This window comes from Oscarella lobularis, chromosome 12, assembly GCF_947507565.1.
Source record: "Oscarella lobularis chromosome 12, ooOscLobu1.1, whole genome shotgun sequence".
Classification (NCBI taxonomy): Eukaryota; Metazoa; Porifera; class Homoscleromorpha; order Homosclerophorida; family Oscarellidae; genus Oscarella; species Oscarella lobularis.
The window spans coordinates 2145555-2165816 of NC_089186.1; the positions used below are offsets into that span (position 1 = coordinate 2145555).

At 47.9% G+C, this 20262-nt stretch overlaps 6 protein-coding genes and 1 long non-coding RNA gene across 10 annotated transcripts; 3 read left to right on the forward strand and 4 right to left on the reverse strand.

Annotated features, from left to right (window-relative positions):
* The first annotated feature begins 271 nt into the window (after positions 1-271).
* LOC136194266 (FYVE and coiled-coil domain-containing protein 1-like) lies at positions 272-9530 on the forward strand. Its single transcript, XM_065983335.1, has 18 exons — positions 272-390; positions 439-570; positions 624-736; positions 787-893; positions 943-1086; positions 1139-1274; positions 5802-7135; positions 7186-7369; positions 7428-7556; positions 7609-7680; positions 7904-8070; positions 8126-8213; positions 8264-8314; positions 8365-8438; positions 8490-8961; positions 9016-9072; positions 9125-9237; positions 9305-9530. Exons 1-18 carry the CDS (start codon positions 351-353, stop codon positions 9354-9356), a joined length of 3465 nt encoding a protein of 1154 aa, XP_065839407.1. The 5' UTR covers positions 272-350; the 3' UTR covers positions 9357-9530.
* LOC136194282 (nuclear envelope integral membrane protein-like) lies at positions 9377-11219 on the reverse strand. The gene is made up of 9 exons (XM_065983360.1): positions 11126-11219; positions 11009-11067; positions 10855-10956; positions 10571-10793; positions 10444-10516; positions 10299-10392; positions 9906-10246; positions 9683-9844; positions 9377-9569 (listed from the first exon to the last, which is right to left on the reverse strand). The coding sequence occupies exons 1-9, from the start codon at positions 11214-11216 to the stop codon at positions 9440-9442; spliced, it is 1275 nt and encodes a 424-aa protein (XP_065839432.1). The 5' UTR covers positions 11217-11219; the 3' UTR covers positions 9377-9439.
* Positions 10594-11599, forward strand: LOC136194295 (uncharacterized). The gene is made up of 3 exons (XR_010671603.1): positions 10594-10871; positions 10944-11092; positions 11143-11599. It is a non-coding gene; the product is annotated as an uncharacterized lncRNA (long non-coding RNA).
* On the reverse strand, positions 11277-11986 carry LOC136194293 (NADH dehydrogenase [ubiquinone] iron-sulfur protein 6, mitochondrial-like). Its single transcript, XM_065983374.1, has 5 exons — positions 11841-11986; positions 11736-11789; positions 11601-11682; positions 11506-11546; positions 11277-11454 (listed from the first exon to the last, which is right to left on the reverse strand). Exons 1-5 carry the CDS (start codon positions 11952-11954, stop codon positions 11347-11349), a joined length of 399 nt encoding a protein of 132 aa, XP_065839446.1. The 5' UTR covers positions 11955-11986; the 3' UTR covers positions 11277-11346.
* On the forward strand, positions 11950-13361 carry LOC136194288 (tetraspanin-31-like). The gene is made up of 5 exons (XM_065983368.1): positions 11950-12107; positions 12187-12354; positions 12612-12824; positions 12891-13109; positions 13166-13361. The coding sequence occupies exons 1-5, from the start codon at positions 12036-12038 to the stop codon at positions 13238-13240; spliced, it is 747 nt and encodes a 248-aa protein (XP_065839440.1). The 5' UTR covers positions 11950-12035; the 3' UTR covers positions 13241-13361.
* An 806-nt stretch (positions 13362-14167) lies between these two features.
* Positions 14168-18043, reverse strand: LOC136194272 (abl interactor 1-like). 3 transcript variants are annotated; one of them, XM_065983342.1, is made up of 11 exons: positions 17902-18043; positions 17360-17847; positions 17185-17306; positions 16895-17120; positions 16487-16823; positions 16009-16302; positions 15712-15960; positions 15492-15662; positions 14920-15050; positions 14705-14799; positions 14168-14526 (listed from the first exon to the last, which is right to left on the reverse strand). In XM_065983342.1, the coding sequence occupies exons 1-10, from the start codon at positions 17969-17971 to the stop codon at positions 14725-14727; spliced, it is 2163 nt and encodes a 720-aa protein (XP_065839414.1). In that variant the 5' UTR covers positions 17972-18043; the 3' UTR covers positions 14168-14526; positions 14705-14724. The 3 variants fall into 3 exon arrangements, with proteins under 3 accessions (XP_065839414.1, XP_065839416.1, XP_065839415.1); XM_065983344.1 differs by lacking the exon at positions 14168-14526 and having other exon boundaries at positions 14705-14811; XM_065983343.1 differs by lacking the exons at positions 14168-14526; positions 14705-14799; positions 14920-15050 and adding an exon at positions 15117-15410.
* Positions 17942-20253, reverse strand: LOC136194277 (glutamate decarboxylase 1-like). Of its 2 annotated transcripts, XM_065983354.1 has the most exons (14): positions 20143-20253; positions 19861-20094; positions 19562-19805; positions 19440-19509; positions 19290-19369; positions 19184-19238; positions 19020-19136; positions 18896-18960; positions 18767-18845; positions 18560-18712; positions 18460-18509; positions 18359-18410; positions 18209-18298; positions 17942-18156 (listed from the first exon to the last, which is right to left on the reverse strand). In XM_065983354.1, the coding sequence occupies exons 1-14, from the start codon at positions 20177-20179 to the stop codon at positions 17977-17979; spliced, it is 1506 nt and encodes a 501-aa protein (XP_065839426.1). In that variant the 5' UTR covers positions 20180-20253; the 3' UTR covers positions 17942-17976. The 2 variants fall into 2 exon arrangements, with proteins under 2 accessions (XP_065839426.1, XP_065839425.1); XM_065983353.1 differs by having other exon boundaries at positions 18560-18845.
* Between the last annotated feature and the right edge of the window lie 9 nt (positions 20254-20262).

Sequence of the window (20262 nt, forward strand, 5' to 3'; positions counted from 1 at the left end):
TTTTCAGAGCTCCCGTCGAAAGGCCGTAGAGAGCGTAGAACGTCACGCCGAGTCCGACGACGGATAGGCCCATCGCTGCGTTGTAGATCACGCGATCCGATCGCCCGCGAAGGTGAACGGGGAGAGCGGAAGCGCGCTAGGAAAGAAAAGGGGCCCCACCTATCAAAACGTAGGCTGAAATGTGGCTCGTCTCACTTGAAATGCACTCTGATAGACGGGCACGCGATTCGGTCGGTGAACGAACTGATCCATTGTGTTTTCGTCGTCGAGAGGACGAGAGAACGCGCGTTAGCGTACCCGAACGCGCTGGTCCACGCGGTCGTTCAGAGCTCCTCGGAGCTCAAATAGCGATGTCCGAGTTCGCAGAGAGTCTCGTTCGGCAAGTGGAAGGCAAGCGAAGAGTCCCAGCGAGCGCGCAGCTCGAAATCGCTTCTCTAGAGCACGTGAAGGCAATTCGAAGCTTGTCGAGCACGGAATCGGATGCCAAAGGGGGTCCAATCACCGACGACGAACCAAGATTGCGAGTGCTATGCCAACTAGTCGAAAGAATTCTTCGCTACGGTCAAAAAGGTGCGTACAAGAAAAAAAACCCCGTATATCCGAATCGAAGACTTCGCTTCTAGAGAAGCTGAGCTTTTGGGGAGATCGCAAGGACTACTGGAATTACATGAGCGACGCCGCACAGGGAAATCGGAGTCTCGAATCCCTCGTAAAGGCAGTTCAGAGTCAAAGTCGAGTAGGGAGGAATATATAAGATATATATAGAGATTAAATATTATTTTCTAGTTGCAAACATCTCAGGGCCGCGGACGGGCTTTGATAAGAAAATGTCTCGTTGAACATAGTCTTGCTGAAATGATTCAAACGTGTATGACCAAAGGCAAACAGACGACGTATGAATTGATATGCATAATTTTTAATTTTATTGATTTCTTGTTCTAGGGATTGGTATCGATCCGACGCTATTTTGAGAGTGGAACGGCTCGCCTCGTTGTTCGTTGAAGCCCTGTACAATCTCAATGACGTCAATTTTCTGCTATCGGATGCAGATCAAGATCTAGACAACCAGTGGCCTTCGTTTAGCAAGTAATATCCAAAAATCATATATATTAGTTTATATATCAGTTTTATTTTTTAGGAAGAATTTTGGGGCTTCTCCTCCTCCCGCTTCGTTGTCCTACTCCACTTATGATATGAGTCATACGACGTCATTGAATCCAACGGTTTCGGTCAGCGAATCACCTATAGCAACGCCGGCAAGACCACACCTTCAGGTATCAAATATTTATGATGAGCTATAGATAGGGAAAACACGTAGTGTTGTGAGTCAGTGTAGATAAGGCCACACACACAAATGAGTCATAGATATATTTGTGCCTTGCCCTATGCCTTAGTTGCTACACAGTAGAGGCGAGAGTCTCTAGTTGCTACACAGTAGAGGCGAGAGTCTCTAGTTGCTACACAGTAGAGGCGACAGTCTCTGATTGCTACACAGTAGAGGCGACAGTCTCTAGTTGCTACACAGTAGAGGCGACAGTCTCTAGTTGCTACACAGTAGAGGCGACAGTCTCTAGTTGCTACACAGTAGAGGCGACAGTCTCTGGTTGCTACACAGTAGAGGCGAGAGTCTCTAGTTGCTACACAGTAGAGGCGAGAGTCTCTAGTTGCTACACAGTAGAGGCGAGAGTCTCTGGTTGCTACACAGTAGAGGCGAGAGTCTCTAGTTGCTACACAGTAGAGGCGACAGTCTCTAGTTGCTACACAGTAGAGGCGACAGTCTCTAGTTGCTACACAGTAGAGGCGACAGTCTCTAGTTGCTACACAGTAGAGGCGACAGTCTCTAGTTGCTACACAGTAGAGGCGACAGTCTCTGGTTGCTACACAGTAGAGGCGAGAGTCTCTAGTTGCTATACAGTAGAGGCGAGAGTCTCTAGTTGCTACACAGTAGAGGCGACAGTCTCTAGTTGCTACACAGTAGAGGCGACAGTCTCTAGTTGCTACACAGTAGAGGCGACAGTCTCTAGTTGCTACACAGTAGAGGCGAGAGTCTCTAGTTGCTACACAGTAGAGGCGAGAGTCTCTGGTTGCTACACAGTAGAGGCGAGAGTCTCTAGTTGCTACACAGTAGAGGCGACAGTCTCTAGTTGCTACACAGTAGAGGCGACAGTCTCTGGTTGCTACACAGTAGAGGCGACAGTCTCTAGTTGCTACACAGTAGAGGCGAGAGTCTCTAGTTGCTACACAGTAGAGGCGAGAGTCTCTAGTTGCTACACAGTAGAGGCGACAGTCTCTAGTTGCTACACAGTAGAGGCGACAGTCTCTGGTTGCTACACAGTAGAGGCGACAGTCTCTGGTTGCTACACAGTAGAAGCGAGAGTCTCTAGTTGCTACACAGTAGAGGCGACAGTCTCTAGTTGCTACACAGTAGAGGCGACAGTCTCTGGTTGCTACACAGTAGAGGCGAGAGTCTCTAGTTGCTACACAGTAGAGGCGACAGTCTCTGGTTGCTACACAGTAGAGGCGACAGTCTCTAGTTGCTACACAGTAGAGGCGACAGTCTCTGGTTGCTACACAGTAGAGGCGACAGTCTCTAGTTGCTACACAGTAGAGGCGACAGTCTCTAGTTGCTACACAGTAGAGGCGACAGTCTCTGGTTGCTACACAGTAGAGGCGACAGTCTCTGGTTGCTACACAGTAGAAGCGAGAGTCTCTAGTTGCTACACAGTAGAGGCGACAGTCTCTAGTTGCTACACAGTAGAGGCGACAGTCTCTGGTTGCTACACAGTAGAGGCGAGAGTCTCTAGTTGCTACACAGTAGAGGCGACAGTCTCTAGTTGCTACACAGTAGAGGCGAGAGTCTCTAGTTGCTACACAGTAGAGGCGACAGTCTCTGGTTGCTACACAGTAGAGGCGACAGTCTCTAGTTGCTACACAGTAGAGGCGACAGTCTCTGGTTGCTACACAGTAGAGGCGAGAGTCTCTAGTTGCTACACAGTAGAGGCGACAGTCTCTGGTTGCTACACAGTAGAGGCGAGAGTCTCTAGTTGCTACACAGTAGAGGCGAGAGTCTCTAGTTGCTACACAGTAGAGGCGAGAGTCTCTAGTTGCTACACAGTAGAGGCGAGAGTCTCTGGTTGCTACACAGTAGAGGCGAGAGTCTCTAGTTGCTACACAGTAGAGGCGACAGTCTCTGGTTGCTACACAGTAGAGGCGAGAGTCTCTAGTTGCTACACAGTAGAGGCGAGAGTCTCTAGTTGCTACACAGTAGAGGCGAGAGTCTCTGGTTGCTACACAGTAGAGGCGAGAGTCTCTAGTTGCTACACAGTAGAGGCGACAGTCTCTAGTTGCTACACAGTAGAGGCGACAGTCTCTAGTTGCTACACAGTAGAGGCGACAGTCTCTAGTTGCTACACAGTAGAGGCGACAGTCTCTGGTTGCTACACAGTAGAGGCGACAGTCTCTAGTTGCTACACAGTAGAGGCGAGAGTCTCTAGTTGCTACACAGTAGAGGCGACAGTCTCTAGTTGCTACACAGTAGAGGCGACAGTCTCTGATTGCTACACAGTAGAGGCGACAGTCTCTAGTTGCTACACAGTAGAGGCGACAGTCTCTAGTTGCTACACAGTAGAGGCGAGAGTCTCTAGTTGCTACACAGTAGAGGCGACAGTCTCTGGTTGCTACACAGTAGAGGCGACAGTCTCTGGTTGCTACACAGTAGAGGCGACAGTCTCTAGTTGCTACACAGTAGAGGCGACAGTCTCTGGTTGCTACACAGTAGAGGCGAGAGTCTCTAGTTGCTACACAGTAGAGGCGAGAGTCTCTAGTTGCTACACAGTAGAGGCGAGAGTCTCTGGTTGCTACACAGTAGAGGCGAGAGTCTCTAGTTGCTACACAGTAGAGGCGACAGTCTCTAGTTGCTACACAGTAGAGGCGACAGTCTCTAGTTGCTACACAGTAGAGGCGACAGTCTCTAGTTGCTACACAGTAGAGGCGACAGTCTCTGGTTGCTACACAGTAGAGGCGAGAGTCTCTAGTTGCTATACAGTAGAGGCGAGAGTCTCTAGTTGCTACACAGTAGAGGCGACAGTCTCTGATTGCTACACAGTAGAGGCGACAGTCTCTAGTTGCTACACAGTAGAGGCGACAGTCTCTAGTTGCTACACAGTAGAGGCGAGAGTCTCTAGTTGCTACACAGTAGAGGCGACAGTCTCTGGTTGCTACACAGTAGAGGCGAGAGTCTCTAGTTGCTACACAGTAGAGGCGAGAGTCTCTAGTTGCTACACAGTAGAGGCGAGAGTCTCTGGTTGCTACACAGTAGAGGCGAGAGTCTCTAGTTGCTACACAGTAGAGGCGACAGTCTCTGGTTGCTACACAGTAGAGGCGAGAGTCTCTAGTTGCTACACAGTAGAGGCGAGAGTCTCTAGTTGCTACACAGTAGAGGCGAGAGTCTCTGGTTGCTACACAGTAGAGGCGAGAGTCTCTAGTTGCTACACAGTAGAGGCGACAGTCTCTAGTTGCTACACAGTAGAGGCGACAGTCTCTAGTTGCTACACAGTAGAGGCGACAGTCTCTAGTTGCTACACAGTAGAGGCGACAGTCTCTGGTTGCTACACAGTAGAGGCGACAGTCTCTAGTTGCTACACAGTAGAGGCGAGAGTCTCTAGTTGCTACACAGTAGAGGCGACAGTCTCTAGTTGCTACACAGTAGAGGCGACAGTCTCTGATTGCTACACAGTAGAGGCGACAGTCTCTAGTTGCTACACAGTAGAGGCGACAGTCTCTAGTTGCTACACAGTAGAGGCGAGAGTCTCTAGTTGCTACACAGTAGAGGCGACAGTCTCTGGTTGCTACACAGTAGAGGCGACAGTCTCTGGTTGCTACACAGTAGAGGCGACAGTCTCTAGTTGCTACACAGTAGAGGCGACAGTCTCTGGTTGCTACACAGTAGAGGCGAGAGTCTCTAGTTGCTACACAGTAGAGGCGAGAGTCTCTAGTTGCTACACAGTAGAGGCGAGAGTCTCTGGTTGCTACACAGTAGAGGCGAGAGTCTCTAGTTGCTACACAGTAGAGGCGACAGTCTCTGGTTGCTACACAGTAGAGGCGAGAGTCTCTAGTTGCTACACAGTAGAGGCGAGAGTCTCTAGTTGCTACACAGTAGAGGCGAGAGTCTCTGGTTGCTACACAGTAGAGGCGAGAGTCTCTAGTTGCTACACAGTAGAGGCGACAGTCTCTAGTTGCTACACAGTAGAGGCGACAGTCTCTAGTTGCTACACAGTAGAGGCGACAGTCTCTAGTTGCTACACAGTAGAGGCGACAGTCTCTGGTTGCTACACAGTAGAGGCGAGAGTCTCTAGTTGCTATACAGTAGAGGCGAGAGTCTCTAGTTGCTACACAGTAGAGGCGACAGTCTCTGATTGCTACACAGTAGAGGCGACAGTCTCTAGTTGCTACACAGTAGAGGCGACAGTCTCTAGTTGCTACACAGTAGAGGCGAGAGTCTCTAGTTGCTACACAGTAGAGGCGACAGTCTCTGGTTGCTACACAGTAGAGGCGAGAGTCTCTAGTTGCTACACAGTAGAGGCGAGAGTCTCTAGTTGCTACACAGTAGAGGCGAGAGTCTCTGGTTGCTACACAGTAGAGGCGAGAGTCTCTAGTTGCTACACAGTAGAGGCGACAGTCTCTAGTTGCTACACAGTAGAGGCGACAGTCTCTAGTTGCTAAACAATAAACAATAGAGGCGACAGTTTCTAGTTGCTTCATCCCTCGCCCTATGCCTTCTACCTTTTACTGTATATATCTAGGCGGAATTGCGACGAAAGCGAAGTCGCAACTCCGACACGTCATCATTGGACGGCTACGTTCTCATTCTAACAAACGTCTTGCACTCGCAAAACGAAGACGAAGACGAAACCATCGTTCTCCCGCCGTCCGTCGCTCGTCTGAAAGACGAACTAACGACGTGGAAAAACGACAAGGAATCGCGAATCAAAGCGCTCGAAAACGACGTCGAACACGAGAAACAGGAACGCGAAGCGGACTCGGCGGACTCGGAGCGTCTCCAAGCGGCACTCAAAACCCAACTCGACGAATTCCGCGTCGCCGAAACGCGCATGCGAACGCGTCTCGATTCGACGACGAAAAAAGTCGACGCGTCGTCGACGACGAACGCGCGACTTCGCGACGAAATAGCGACGCTCGCGAAGCGCGTTCGCGAATACGAAATCGATTCCCTGACGTGGCAAACGCGCGTCGACGAAGCGCGGGACGAAGCGGCGTCCGCGCGCGCGGAATGCGACGACTATCGACGCCGTTTCGACGCGCTCGACGCCGATCACGAATTCCTGCGTCGCGTGAAGGCGGATTTGGATGGGAAATACGGGGAATTGGACGAGGAATTAGCGCGCGAAAGACGACGCAACGACGACGAGACGTCGCTTCGCGCCGAATTGGAGTCGAAGTTGTTCGAAGCCGATTTGCGATTGTCGAAGTTGCTGCGCGACTACGAGAGTCGTCAAGGCGACGACGAGGACATGTTCGAGCGTCGCGAGCGGCACGTCGCCGAGTTGCAGGAACTCGTGACGAATCAGGAGAAGTTGGTTGCCGCGCAGGAGGCGCGCGTTATGGGCGTGAAAGCGGAGGCGAAACGTAAGGAAATCGAGAGGGACGGGCTAAGAGTTAAAGTCGACGTGGGGCGGGAAACGATGGAGAACTTAGAGCGCCTTGTCGAGAGTCTTAAACGGGATTTGAGCGTCGCGGAGGAGCGGGTTCGGATTAGGGAGTGCGAAGCGCGCGAAAAGGATGAGGTTTTGATGCGGTTTATCGGTCGGCGTGACGTCGACGGGGGCGGGGGGGAGTCGAGTTTGGAAGTGCGGTTGTTCGACGCTTTGCGACGGGAGAGCGAGGCGAAGGAGCGGCTTGTTGAAGCGGAGAAAGGGCGGGAGGAGATCGTCGCTCGATTGGCGAGCGTCGATGCGACGAGGGAGCGGCTGGAGAAGCGCGTGGGCGCGCTGGAACGAAAGGGGGAGGCGTATGAAGGACTTTGGGATGCGGAGCGAAAGAGGAAGAGAGACAGCGAAGGGGGTATTAAATTTTCCGCTAAGAAATTAGAAGCTATAGACGAAAAGGAATCCGTGTTGTACGTATTCGAAAAAGAAATTGCTTTGGATTTTTTGATTATTTTCTTAGGGTTACTCAGGGTAGTGAAGATGTTTTTGAGAGCGATTACGTCGCGGCTCTAAAGGAAACGTTGGAGCGCGTCAAAGACGAGCTGGAGGAGGAGCGAAAGAGACGCGTTGTCGTCGAGCAGGAATTTTCGTCGTTGAAGTTTCAAATTAGCACGGAATCAATTCAGCGAAAACAGCAGCAAGAGGTCGGAATATTGCTTCAGTTTACGTCCAGTTCACATTGTTTCTTTATCTTCTGGCCAGGATGTTAGATTGAGGGAGAAGGAGCGCGAGGTTCTTAGGAAGAATTTCGACGAGATCGAGGCTCGCGCGAAGACGGCGAACGAGGAGAAGAGAGCCGTTGAAGTGGAGAGGGAGGAGATGAGGCAAAAGGTTAGAGGAACGTTAGCTTTAGCTACGTTGGGGTTTCTACTGGTTCTCGCAGTTTGAAAACGCGATGAGAAAGTGCGAGTTGGCAAATGCAGAGTTGTCGTCGTTGCAAGAGCAATTGCTTCAGGTATCAAGAATAATTAGATACTAAACATTTGCGTTTGGGGGCGCGGAGAACAGTGTTGCAAATATTGCGCGGTAGGCGGTTTGGCGCCGCGCGCGGAAGGCTAGCACGTGTCCCACGTGCGCGCTGTACTGTCTTTAATTAAGTATGATATTCGACGGGGAATTAATTAATTAATTAATTAATTAATTAATTAATATTAGAATTAGGCTTCTTTTTGTTTTAGATTACCGTTGAACGCGATCAACGGCGTCGCGAGTGTTTGACGTTGGAGGACGAGCTCAAGGAATTCAAAGAAAAAAGCGGGTTCGCTGATAAGACGCTTAGCAAGCAACTAGAGGAGATAAAAGCGGAGAACAGTCTAATCAAAGATCGGCTAGTGAAATTGACAGAGTAAGAAAATCTACTATAAAACTAGCCCCCTACTGGAGAGACCGTATTTCTACAGAAACAAAGTCGAAATGTGGCAGGCAAAGGAGGACCTCCAAGAAGAAGTCGCAGCGCGATTATCGCTAACCTGGCTAGACGAATCAAAGGCAAGGAGCCCCATCTCTCCAACAAACGCCTAACGAATTCTCACCCCAAGGTATCCAAGTGCCAAAACTGCGCAGCGGAGTTCACGATGACAATCCGAAAGGTAAACGCGCAAACTTAGATATAAGATAAGCGAAATAATCGCTTTCTCAGCATCACTGCCGTTCGTGCGGTCGCATCTTCTGCGCCGCCTGTTCCAACTACACCCTCAATCTTCCCTCGGATAGGTACAAAACGCACGCGCACACGCGCCGCCTATCTTATATCTACACATGTAGCAAACCGTCGCGCGTCTGCGTCATCTGCTACGATCTTATCAAAGAAATTAAAGCGACGGGATCGATACCGTTCTCGCGCAAGGAGAAGCGGCGTTCCATGACGAGTCTAAGTGGGTCTGGATCGACGCGTTTGAGTGCGAGCGGGTCGACGAGCGTCGGGGAGCGTCTTCGCTCGCGAGACATGGAGGAATCGTACGCGATTATCGACGAGAAGGATATTCGCGACGCTGTTCCTAATTATGTATCCAATGAGGCGGAGATACAGGAGGAGGAGGAGGAGGAGGAAAATCAATTGGATTCTGATTCGACGACTATTGATTTTAGTTTGACTGGGACGCGCCCGGATGCTCCGAGTGCGACGAGTCAGGAAGACTTTGATTTATTAGCCGGGAAGAAGCACAAGATCACCGTTCTCGCGATAAGCGAAAACGTGCGCATATCGTGGAGCTTCTCACTCGAAGGAACATCAAAAGTAATATATAATATATAATATATAATTATTGATTTTTTTCTTTTCTCTACGTAGGATATTTCTTTTGGAGTTTTGTATAAAAGTCGGGGGGAGAGTCGAGGCGACGGCGACGTAAGATCTCAAATAAAATATAAAGTAGTTCTATGTAATCGCGTGTCTTCAGTTCCTCATTCCTCTCAAGCGTTTTTTTACGCGAGAAGGCGAGCCAATCAGCGGCGACATCACGACGCAGCGTCGCGGAATTTACACGCTTCTCCTCGACAACACGTCGTCAAGGTAACGGGTGGCGCGGCACAACGAAGGCCATTTTATTAATGCGGGAAAAAAATTGCGCGTTTTTTAGCGTAACACATCGAAAGGTGAGCTACAAGGTTAAAGTCACGAAACCAAATTGAAAATAAAGTGTCCCCCCCCCCTCCCCTTTCCCCCAATGCGATTTTTTGTTACTGACACACTTAAACTACACTTGAAACTATGATTAATTATTATTAACGTTTTCATCTTCCGATTCTTTTTCTGTTTCGGAAGACATGTTCTCGTCGAAGCTGCTGTGCGCTTCGACTTCTTCACTCGAAACGTGATCGTGACCGCTGATAAATCGCGCGAAACTAGATAAGAAAAAAAATCGATATTGATAATAATAAAAACTAGAGGATAAATAATAAGCCCAAGTCCCCCTATTTATTTATTTATTTATTTATTTATTTATTTATTTATTTACTTTTCTGGGTGTTTGAGTCGTTGAACTGTTTCCCACGCGTTGAAATCGTTGCTCTTGCACGTGCGTCTCAGTTCTTCGAGAGCCCGTTGCGTCTCTTGAATGCCCTGTTGTTCGTACTCCTCCTGCGAGAGCAACTTGATTTTGTGAGGAAACATGCGCAGCCTATTCAGAATCCATAATAATAATTTCGACGATATATAATATGCGTATAAATTATGAGGACCAGTAGGATTTGAATTTAGAGTAGACAGAAGGCGGAAGACAATAGATAGAGAGTACGATTACAATGACTGTAGCAGACGATTCTCTCAGTTGAGTGCTCATGTAGAGAAGTAGCAAAGCGACGAACTGGAGCGCCCATTTGACTAAATTCTGTCGTCGCTTCTCCGTCGGCGGTCCGATGTAGTAGCAAATAGCGAAGCTAATTGTAGCAGCCAATAGGAAATAGGCGGCTACGTAGGTCGGATATTCGAGCACGATTTCTTTCATGTGATCGTATGTCCAACGGAAGAAATACGCGCAAAGGGACCAGCCTCCAAGTAGAACAGCATATGCGCCCGATTTCTATAAGTATTAGGGTATCGTAATTATTATTTATTATTAATTTTAAACGTACGCCTGGAACGAATCGACTGAGAACGTAGACAATGAGTAGTATGGATGCGAGAGTGCCGGCTGTCACTCCCGTTGTATAGAAGAAAGCCGCATTGCTGAATACAGAGAATAGAGCTCTTGGATTCATTTTTATATCCGGGCTTTACCTGCTGAGGTGTTCTGCAGCAAAAAAGAGAATAACTCCAAGAAGAAATAGAAGAGGAAACTTCCAATGAATAACTAAAGGGTATATATATATATATACATATATAGAAATCAATTATGATCATTTACCTTGTACTGTTGTGACTAGATAATACGTTTCCTTGGAAACGGTGAAGACGATTCCAAAGCAAGAGTTGCCAAAGGGAGATAGAATGATTCTCGTCTGTGATTTGGATTCCCATGGGGTCGTAGGAAGCCACTTTGAGTCGCGAATTTTCTTCTCCGCTGCAATTGCCGACGACGAATTCCCGTATAACACTTCGAAGGAGTCGCTACTCGCGACTATTTTAATCTGCGAATTGATTGATTGGTTTTGGACACGTGATCTGATCGTCGGTTTTTGCGGGGAGAACCTCGACGACGCTCCAGAGTAAGAAAATCGCTTTCGAAGAGAAAGGCGCTTGGCCTTTGTAGCAAAAAACGTGCAGTTCGTCTTCTTTAGGATGAAATTGACCCTAGCGACAACCGCGATCGAAAAATCGGAGGAATTTTGGACGAAGCGTGTACCTGTGGTGCATACTCTGGCGTGAGAGTTGCGTTTCGGAGCGACGAAGACAGCCACGTGCCTGGAAAAAACGAAGAAACGATATGGTTACGTTATGGAGTCCCGTACGAAATTTTTACAGCTGTCTTTGCTGCAGATAGTTCGTTTAGAAGTGACCAAAGGAGCCCAAACGGCGAAAAGCAGAAGAAGAAAAGCGACGAAGTGATGCATCCTTCGACACGCCCAATTCGAATACGGGACCAGCCGCGTCGCAAAAATGTCAACAGCACGTGCAGGTAAACACTTATTAATCCATTAACTTATCGCAAAACGAGAGTACAGTACACGAGCAGTTATTTTATTAGGCTATAAGAGTCTTTTCCATTTTTCCCTCTTGCATTTTATCCCAATAGTCTTCTCTCACATAACGATTTCCACAATATCCGCAAACATGAACGCCTGGCTTATCCTTTGTATATAAACGTTATTAGAAAGAGACGTATTCTACTTCAAGTATTACCAAATTGATATATACTTTTGGATGTCCCAATGGCCCAGAACCTATAATTATTATTATTATTATTTATAGACATAATTTTTTAATTCTTTAATTACCTCCGTCACACCAATAATTGCTTTCTTTAATTGGTATTGGCGGTTCTTCGTCGACGAGATTAATAGCAAAATTGGGATTAACCTAATTAGGAAGTCGTTTTTATGGAAAGACGAATTTCCGCGTGAGAGACCCGCCTCTTTTTCTTTCCCGGTAAAGCGAACGTTTCTAAAATCCGATTCGTCCCAAACCTAATGAGAAATTCACTTTTTTCGCCCAATTTAGCGCGAAAACGCCTTTACCTGGCCGGTATGAGTCACCTTCTGCGTCGACAGCAATCGAATGCCCCTCGCACTCGTCGCTATCGCGCGAACGCGAAGAAACGACGTCGCAGTCGTCAAAAAACGCTTCGCCATAACAAAATCGAGAATTGAAATCAAAACGAGTTCCCGTACGCACTTTTCCTCACTTCCCCCGGAATCGTCGCGAAAACAACCATGGGCAGCAGTCCATCGAGCGGATTCTTCCACTATCGAAACGTCCTCATCGTCCTCAACGTATTCTACCTGGTAAGAACCCCACTAAACGAGCGCAAACGTCCCTTCGAAGGGGCCACGTCATTCCTCGTGACGCAACACGTCGCTCTAGATCGTCGCGCTCATCCTAATCGGCGCGCCGGCGGCCGCAATAGCGTCGGCGAAGTTCACAAGCGTTCCCATCGTGGCGGGAGTGATCGCTAGCGGCGTTTTTCTCTTTCTCGTCGCCGTACTCGGTCTCGTCGGCGCGGCGAAGCACCATCAAGTCGCACTCTTTTTCGTAAGAAAACGAGCAATTTCGACGAGCACGCACGCACGCACGCATCTTTTTTATTTTGTCGCACTTCCGCGTCGATATTTAATTAGACTAAATTAATTAATAACGTGCACGTGTACATATAATACGTTCACAGGTGCATACGTGTACATGTAGCTATAGCTTATTTATTTATTTTTGGTTGCCCTTGCATGCGTATATTCCTTTAGGTGTAGATACTTGATTAAATCAATAAAATGATATTTCCTTTTTTTTTCTAGTACATGATTCTATTGGGAATTGTCTTCATCATCCTCTTCGCCGTATCCGTGGCGGCCGTGGCCGTCACTTCGTCCCAACAGCAAACGCTCGCCGCCAAAGCGTGGAACGCATCGAGTCTCAAAACGCAGAAAGAAATACAAACCCTATTCAACTGCTGCGGTTTTAAAAAGAGCGATACCAGTCCTAATAGAAAATCCTGCTTAGATTTGAAGGTGAGTAAGAACTTGGATATTCGTTGGTTTTTTATTAATAAGTGTAACCGTTTTATAAATTATTAGTGCTGTACTTCAACAGTAGGAGCATTGAAATCTAACTCAACTGAAAAACCGTCGAATATTTCCACCAATTCTCCAACTACTCCTTCTCATGGCGCTGCAACAATTCATCCGCCACAATATTGTTTGAGTTGTCCTGGGTGTTTTGACAAACTCGAGAAGGAAATTCACAAGGCGTTCAAAGTAGGTGGAGGAGTGGGCCTATTCTTCAGTTTCACTGAGGCAAGATTTATTGGCATACTTGTATGTATGAAATTTTCTCATTTTTTTTTCTTTAGCTGATTGGGCTTATATTGACTATCTACTATAGGAACAGAAAGGATCCTTCGGCTAATCCGAATGCATTCTTATAGGGTATGCTTTTGCGTGCGCTACGCTACGTTTGACTGTGTTTTCTTCTCTCTCTGCATCGAGAAAGACTGTTACCCGTGTAGAATTGCTGTTTAGAAATACTAGGCACATACGGTACTTCAAGTGAAGGAACTATTGCGCATGCTCTTCAGTAATCCGAACGCGTGGCCGCGACGTAGAAAACTTCGGCTTTTTCGGCGGTGTTTGAGGCGTTTGACGCATTCGGTACGATTCCTTTGCTTGTTTATTTCATTGAACGTTTGTAATTTGCGCAGGGAGGATCGATTCGCGAAGATAGCGCGGAAGAAGACGAAGAGATTTCCTCGTACGAAAGCCCAGCAAAGGCAGCGAAGCGCTACGCCGTCATCTTTCGACTGCCAACGATAAGTCTGCGACGTGGATCGCTTCGCGGTCGCCTTTTCGGCAAGAGGGGGCCCCATAAAATTCTTCACCAAGTGCGTGACGTCATTCCTGCTCACCCGTGGCGAAGCAGAGAGGCTACACTGTACTGTATGCCGACTTCTTTCTATTTTCAAGGTATTATGTTATTGATTTCCCCGTGTCAATTGTTTTATCGTGTAGTTGTTCCTCCAATCCGACGAGGCAGACGCAGCCATCCCTCTGTGGCCAAGAGCGATAAATAGGCCCTACCTCTGCAGAGGCTATAGAGTTGCCTCCCCGCGTAAGGCTGAGCACTGGCGGGTAAATCAGTGACGCCCCTTGGAATTGCACCTGCGAGTGGACTGACATCCCAGCTGCCACTCGCAGTCCAAGGCTCGGAGCCAGGAGGTTAAACGGGCTCATCCTCCGCGGGGGAGTCTGGAGTGACCCCACGAGTCGATGACTCAAAGCAGGTGCCCACCTGGCCTTGCCCCCCGTTTGGGGCGAGGGGGTGGATGGAGGAGAGGCGAAACTCTGTTCAATTTTTGCTGTCTATATACGGGACTTTGCATCCGGGACTTTATTGAAATAAAATTTTGACATGACCTACTCTTGCTTTTTCGCGACGTGCAACCCTAATCTAGAAATGACGCGATGGAGACCACCTCTAGCGCGCGTATGTACTGTCTACAAGATATAGGAGGCATAGATATCTATGGCTCCTATATCTATGGTGGAGCTCTTGTCGTAGCGCAAGAGCCCCACACGCGATTGTAGTATGCGCCTACTACAATAATTCACTACAAAACAAGGTAAAAGAAAAGTCTTCTTGACTCTTCATCCTTTCATTTCACCACGTCGATAAAGAGCAGTTGTCTTTGCCCAGCGCGCAAAAAGAGTAGTAGACCTGGGCAAGAAAACAGAGTACGACCAATTGTAGTCAGTGTACGAAGCTGTCATTTACAATTTCAGGTGAAAGGAGACTGGAGGAACTCTACGCTCAATCAAAACGTAATTTCATCGCGGGGGAACCGTGTCGGGTAAATTAGGGCTTCTAATGTCGGGGACCCAATAGCGGAACTTACGTGTTCAAATAATGGCAGCCTCAACGTTGGCGACGAGATCCCAGCGAGTACGCCAGCCGACTTTGACCGCCTGAAATTGATTCCGACCTCGATTCCTAGACAGAGCGCTAAAAAAAGCGTCGAAAATCGCTCGCGAAAAGCTAAAAACCGCCGCTACACGTGTTGTAGCGTCTTCGCGGGGGCCCAGTTTACGATAAGTACCAACCTAAGCGTACCTGAGCTTGAGATTCTTCGCTTTTTCGCGTGAAATGGCAACGAACGAGCACGTTTTCGTCCATTGCGTCGTCGCTCGTAACTGCGCATGCCTCACGTGAAGTCCCGTTTAATCCCCACTGAGAACGATTAGCTATATAAACCAGTTATAAACCCATTGTCGACTTTTAAGGTGTACAAAAATTTTAGGCTATACAAATATCATTGTATACCTTTATTTTAAGAGAAAAAGAAACCGCTCTAAAATAATTACTAAAACTTGAGAATTTGACAATAAAAAAAGGAGAGGATTCTAAAACAAGACGCCGCTTTCGCCGTCCCTTCTACTCGTTCAGAATCTCAACGTAATTCCCGGGAAAAAGTCCCGAGACCCCCCCTTCCATCACCCCCAAAAACCAACCGTCATTTCTCTCTACAGTCACATAGAGAACCGTATCTTCGACAAACGACAATTCATCGCTCTGACTTCTCGTATACGGATAAATAGCTTTAACTAATAAAAAAATCAAGAATTTATTTATACATATCTAATCCTTGATTTTATATATATATATATAATCTAAAGACTTCTTACCCTTGTGTATGTATTCCTTTGGTATCCAAGACGGTGCTGGAGGCTTCGCTTCTTCCGGTAAAGGAGGCCTGGGTGGCGGACTTCCTGACGCTTCCTTCTCTTCCTCTGGTGGCTTCGAAGCAACAGAAATCCTTCCCTTCGACGGACGAGGCTTCGGTTTCGGAGGAGGCGCTATTATAATTAATTTAAAAAATAATTCCCTCCTGATATGACTTCTTACCTTTGGGCTTTGAGTCCTGTTCGTCGACTGGCGGCGGCACGGCATATTCCGGCGATTCGGCGCGCTTGGGATCCGCCTGAGAGACGGTGGAGAGAGGTCTTGGCTTTGGGCTGGGTTGTTGAAAACTCATGGCTTTCTCCATGCGCTTCGCCTGCATTTTTTGAGCAATTTGCGCTGCCATCAGGGCGGGATTCGTAGCAGCTGGCTGCAACACTGGCTTGGGCTTGGGCTTAGGCGACGGTTGCTTCTCTAAAGAAATACATAGATGAGTATTAGAGAATGTGCTGGTATATTGACCTGGAATCTTTTTCTTTTCTCCCGGTAAAGGAGGCGGCGGAGGCGGAGGCGGAGGTCCGCCCGCTCCTGAGGGGGGAGGAGGTTGGGCTGGCGGTGGAGGAGGAGGTGGAGGAGCTCCTGATTGGCTGTCGTTGGACGTCAAAGTGGTTCGACGTCGGACTTGGGGACTGGAAGCTGGCGATGAGCTCAATGTCCCTTCGCGTTTTTCCTTCATTCTTTGTGCTATTTGAGCTGCCATGAAGGCGGGATTTTGAGGCTCTGGCTTAGGCGGAGGTTTCTCCACCTTGGGTTTAGCTAAGATAAAAAGACAATACGCTTTAGCTAAGTAGCACGTATTAGATATAGTATTGTTAATGTGTATTTATTTTATAAGAAAACCAGGTCTCTCACTGAAGGAATAGCGCAGGAACTAAGTACATGTTATGTAAGTCATATTTATTGATTCTCTAATAAAAGGTGCTTTGAGAAATAAACGAACCTTGAGCTGGTTGTCGTGGTGGTCCCATTCCCGGCAATGGTGGAGGCGGAGGCGGCGGAGGGGGTCCACCCCCCGGTGGTGCTGGTGGTGGTGGTGGTGGAGGCGCGGAAGAGGCCGGATCTGATGGCGGTTTCGACGATGGAAGTGGCGGAGGTGGCGGTGGAGGCGGGGCCCCCGAAGGGGCCCCCCCATCCGCCGTCGTCGCTGGAGGAGCGAATGGCGGCGGCGGCGGCGGCGGAACCGTTGGCGGTTTCACTTCGAACGACGGCCAGCTCGATTGCGGTACGACGGGAGACGAAAAGATGCCCGGTTCGCTGGAGATGGTCACGCTTGCCGCCTAATTTTCATTCATGAGAGAAATCGTGAGAGAATCGATCGAGGTAAACGATGGGAAGCGGATTTTCTCACCGATTTAGATCCTCTTCGTTGTAATTGATGAAACGGACCGCCGGACGTCGACGAGGACGAGCTGCTTTGGCGTTCCAGACGAGGCGCGTGTCCCGATCCCGATTCGGGGCCCCCGTGCACTGAATCGCGAATATTCTTCTTGAATCGAAATTGACTTTCGTCTTCGATGATGATACCGTGACCGATTTCGTCGAGAAGGGAATAGTCGATCGGGTTTCGCCGGTATCTAAAACAATTCAAGATGGCTGCCACGCCGGTTGTGGGAGAGGCGGAAGTAAAGGGGGCCCTACTTCAACGATCTCGGCTCTTCCTCGGGCCCGAACACCCTCGTTGTCGCCGGATCGACTCGCTTCGCCGAGGAGAGACCGCCGATTCGCTGCCGAGCGATCGTCTCGTCAAAACCGAGAACGTTCTGCACTAGCGACGTGAAAGAAAAGAAAAAAACACGCATACGAAGACGCTAACCAGCGCTAAATGATTAATATCGCTTTCCATCTGTCCAAAAAGCGTCGTTTCGGCTTTCATGATGTTTAGTAGGCCCGTAGCGAAGACATTGATCTGGTGGGCGACGCTCGCCAACGATTGAATCGCGAATTGCTTCGTCTGTTCGAGGGCCTCGCGCTTGTCGGGCGATTCGAGATAGTTGCGTTCGACGTAGTCGGCGAGGTTCGTCAGATTCGTTTGACTCTCGACGAGAACGCGACGCGCTTCGGGTATGTCGCGATCGACGAGCGCATCCACGTCGATTGGATCCGCCATCTTTTTCTCGAAGACGAGCGAAGGAGAAGCGAAATTCTCGTGCGCACGGCGCCGTCGAGTGACGGGCGGTAAGTTCTGAGGAAACCCAGATAAACTAATTGCTGTGGGACGAATGACGGATGTTGAAACAAGGCGGGAAAGGGGGGAGAGGAATATTTTTTCTGAAGTGCGCTGCGTTCGCGCTACCACGCCCACTTCATGAAAGAATTTCTCGATTTCGATTCGCGATCATCCTGCGCACGGCTTACCTCGTCTATCGCGCTTAGAGACGAGAGATAACGCATATGATTCCAACGCAAAGTTTGCAATCTCGGCCATTTCGCTTAGAATTTCAAATCTTTGCCTAGACGCTCAACTTCGTCCAATACGTAATCCATATCGGCTTTTCCCACTGCTTCGTTGTGAACGATCATACGAAAGTAGTTGCAGAACTCCTTGCAGATCTGATAGCCGACGAGAAGACTCCCCTTCTTCGTCATACCCTTTTTCACTTCAGGGCCCACCTTAGACAAAAGAATATGCCAAAGAGATGACGAGACTTTGTTTTGACGGTACCTTGTGGAGTTTTTGAGTTTTCTCCGGGCCGTCTGGCAAATCTCGTATCGATGGCGGAAAATACCAAAATCCAATGTTGACGTATTCAGGCTAAAAATCAAATTACAATAAATAGTTATTTACGTAATGTATGTGGGGGGTTCTGCTCACTTCAGTTACAAGCTGAAATCCTTCCCTCTTTCTCACTTGATCCGTCAAATATCTAAAAATATACATAATTATGTATTCTATATGAGAGATTATTTTCGTACTGAGCCATTTCAAAGGCGTGGTTCACTTTTCTTTCATATCCCGAATTTCCCTAAATAATTAAACCCTAATGATTATTTCTCTTCTCTCTTTCTGACTCACTCTGGCTTTCCACGAGAGCCACAATTTAGCAATGTCCACGTGACGGCCGCACTGTATTGCCTTGTCGCCCGTATCCAAGGAGACGTCATACTGTTTCTTGTCTTTCTGGAAGAGATACGTCGCGTGAGCACTGTTACACTCTTGCAACACACCCTGGGGACAAAGAAACAAATAATACATAGAAAATCTATTGATTTTGAATGGTACCTCGTGTTTGGTCATAAAAGCTGAACACTGAAGAGGAACGCCCATCATTTTGTGAGGATTCCACGTGACAGAGTCCGCCCTAAATAATAATAAATTAATTAATTATTAAATAGATTGTTGTCTCCACACCTGTGGCTTCCTTTCATGAGATGACGATGTTTTCTTGACAAGAGCACTGCTCCGCCCCAAGCAGCCTAAGAATGAATTAAAATTCATATCAATGCATATGGCCGCTATATTCCAAATTTCTTACATCAATGTGAAGCCACATTCCAAATTCTTGGCAAATGTCTGCGATGGCGTTGAGAGGATCAAAGGCACCGCGCACCGTCGTCCCGGATGTAGCATTGACCATAAAAGGACAATAACCCTAAAAATGACGTCACGTTAATTAATAATATCACTTTTCAATTTCACTTTTGATTTTGCGTCCAAAACTTTCGCTCTCAAATCTCCGGGAACAATTCGGCCTCTAATAAAATAATTCAGTATATAAATCAATCAATATCTATAGTCAACATACACGTCATCAGTGGAAATAGCAATAACGCTATCAGTCCCCATCCCAAGAAGATTCGCCGACTTCTGAACAGAATAGTGACCCTGAAAAAAACGAGTTAATTAATTAATTAATTAATTAAGATATTTAATTATTATTATTATTATTATTTGCCTCTTCCGATGTAAACATCACTAGTGGAGGCAGAGCCCTCATCCCCTTCGTTTTCACCTCAGGAAACATCCTCAAATAAAAACATTAATAATAATTGAAAAATAATAATAATTCATCTATACTTATATCTCGCCAAATTCATTCCGTAAATATTCGACATGGATCCGCCCGGCGCAAAGATCCCGTCGCCTTTCTCGAATCCAATCAAACTCCTCATTTTTTTCAACACCTCTTGCTCCATGAGAACGAAGACGGATCCCATTTCGTACGTGTACATGCTCACGTTGACCGTCGACGAGAGAAAATCGCCCATGAGCGCAACGACATCAATACCCGCAAATAATTGATTGAAAAAATACGGGTGCCCTGAAAAATTATATATCAATGATTTGGAGGTGTTTTGCGTGGGGGCGTGGCTCACCGCTTCTCACGGAGTATTCGAGACTCGTTCGACAGAGATCGACGATTTTGTCGAGATTTTCGGGTTCGTCGCGCAGATCGAGGTCGATTTTCGTCTTGAGGTCCTCCGGCTGCATGAAATCGACGACTTTCGTCGATCGATCGAACGTCGTTTCGACGTATTCGAGTAGAAGAGCGCAAATGCGCGTTACGAACGATTTCGTCGTTTCGGGCGCCGAAGACCACGGCAGCAAGTCTGGAAATCATCTATAGAGTCGTTCTATAGCACGAAATACCTGCAAACCTGTGTATTTCGCGTTTTTGAGCCCGTTCTCGGCCATGCCTGTTTCCCAAAAGAATGCCACGTGACTTACGTCACACCCCCGGACATCTCCCCAAAGAGCAGGGCACGCGACACTGCACG

Excerpts from the sequence above, each read along its gene's own strand:
- LOC136194266 (XM_065983335.1), top strand. The coding sequence starts at position 351 with ATGTCCGAGTTCGCAGAGAGTCTCGTTCGGCAAGTGGAAG. Across the intron at positions 1,275-5,801 it reads CGGCAAGACCACACCTTCAG|GCGGAATTGCGACGAAAGCG; the intron begins GTATCAAATATT and ends GTATATATCTAG. Across the intron at positions 7,557-7,608 it reads GGGAGGAGATGAGGCAAAAG|TTTGAAAACGCGATGAGAAA; the intron begins GTTAGAGGAACG and ends TGGTTCTCGCAG.
- LOC136194282 (XM_065983360.1), bottom strand. The coding sequence starts at position 11,216 with ATGCATCACTTCGTCGCTTTTCTTCTTCTGCTTTTCGCCGTTTGGGCT. Across the intron at positions 10,247-10,298 it reads TCAGTCGATTCGTTCCAGGC|AAATCGGGCGCATATGCTGT; the intron begins GTACGTTTAAAA and ends TAATACTTATAG. Across the intron at positions 9,845-9,905 it reads TCTAAATTCAAATCCTACTG|GCTGCGCATGTTTCCTCACA; the intron begins GTCCTCATAATT and ends GATTCTGAATAG.
- LOC136194293 (XM_065983374.1), bottom strand. The coding sequence starts at position 11,954 with ATGGCGAAGCGTTTTTTGACGACTGCGACGTCGTTTCTTCGCGTTCGC. Across the intron at positions 11,790-11,840 it reads AGGTGACTCATACCGGCCAG|GTTTGGGACGAATCGGATTT; the intron begins GTAAAGGCGTTT and ends ATTTCTCATTAG. Across the intron at positions 11,683-11,735 it reads TTACCGGGAAAGAAAAAGAG|GTTAATCCCAATTTTGCTAT; the intron begins GCGGGTCTCTCA and ends CTTCCTAATTAG.
- LOC136194288 (XM_065983368.1), top strand. The coding sequence starts at position 12,036 with ATGGGCAGCAGTCCATCGAGCGGATTCTTCCACTATCGAAACGTCCTC. Across the intron at positions 12,355-12,611 it reads ATCAAGTCGCACTCTTTTTC|TACATGATTCTATTGGGAAT; the intron begins GTAAGAAAACGA and ends TTTTTTTTCTAG. Across the intron at positions 12,825-12,890 it reads AATCCTGCTTAGATTTGAAG|TGCTGTACTTCAACAGTAGG; the intron begins GTGAGTAAGAAC and ends ATAAATTATTAG.
- LOC136194272 (XM_065983342.1), bottom strand. The coding sequence starts at position 17,971 with ATGGCCGAGATTGCAAACTTTGCGTTGGAATCATATGCGTTATCTCTC. Across the intron at positions 17,848-17,901 it reads CTCTAAGCGCGATAGACGAG|TGGGCGTGGTAGCGCGAACG; the intron begins GTAAGCCGTGCG and ends TCTTTCATGAAG. Across the intron at positions 17,307-17,359 it reads ATATTAATCATTTAGCGCTG|AACGTTCTCGGTTTTGACGA; the intron begins GTTAGCGTCTTC and ends TCGCTAGTGCAG.
- LOC136194277 (XM_065983353.1), bottom strand. The coding sequence starts at position 20,179 with ATGGCCGAGAACGGGCTCAAAAACGCGAAATACACAG. Across the intron at positions 19,239-19,289 it reads GCTATTTCCACTGATGACGT|AGGCCGAATTGTTCCCGGAG; the intron begins GTATGTTGACTA and ends TTATTTTATTAG. Across the intron at positions 18,411-18,459 it reads CACGCCTTTGAAATGGCTCA|ATATTTGACGGATCAAGTGA; the intron begins GTACGAAAATAA and ends GTATATTTTTAG.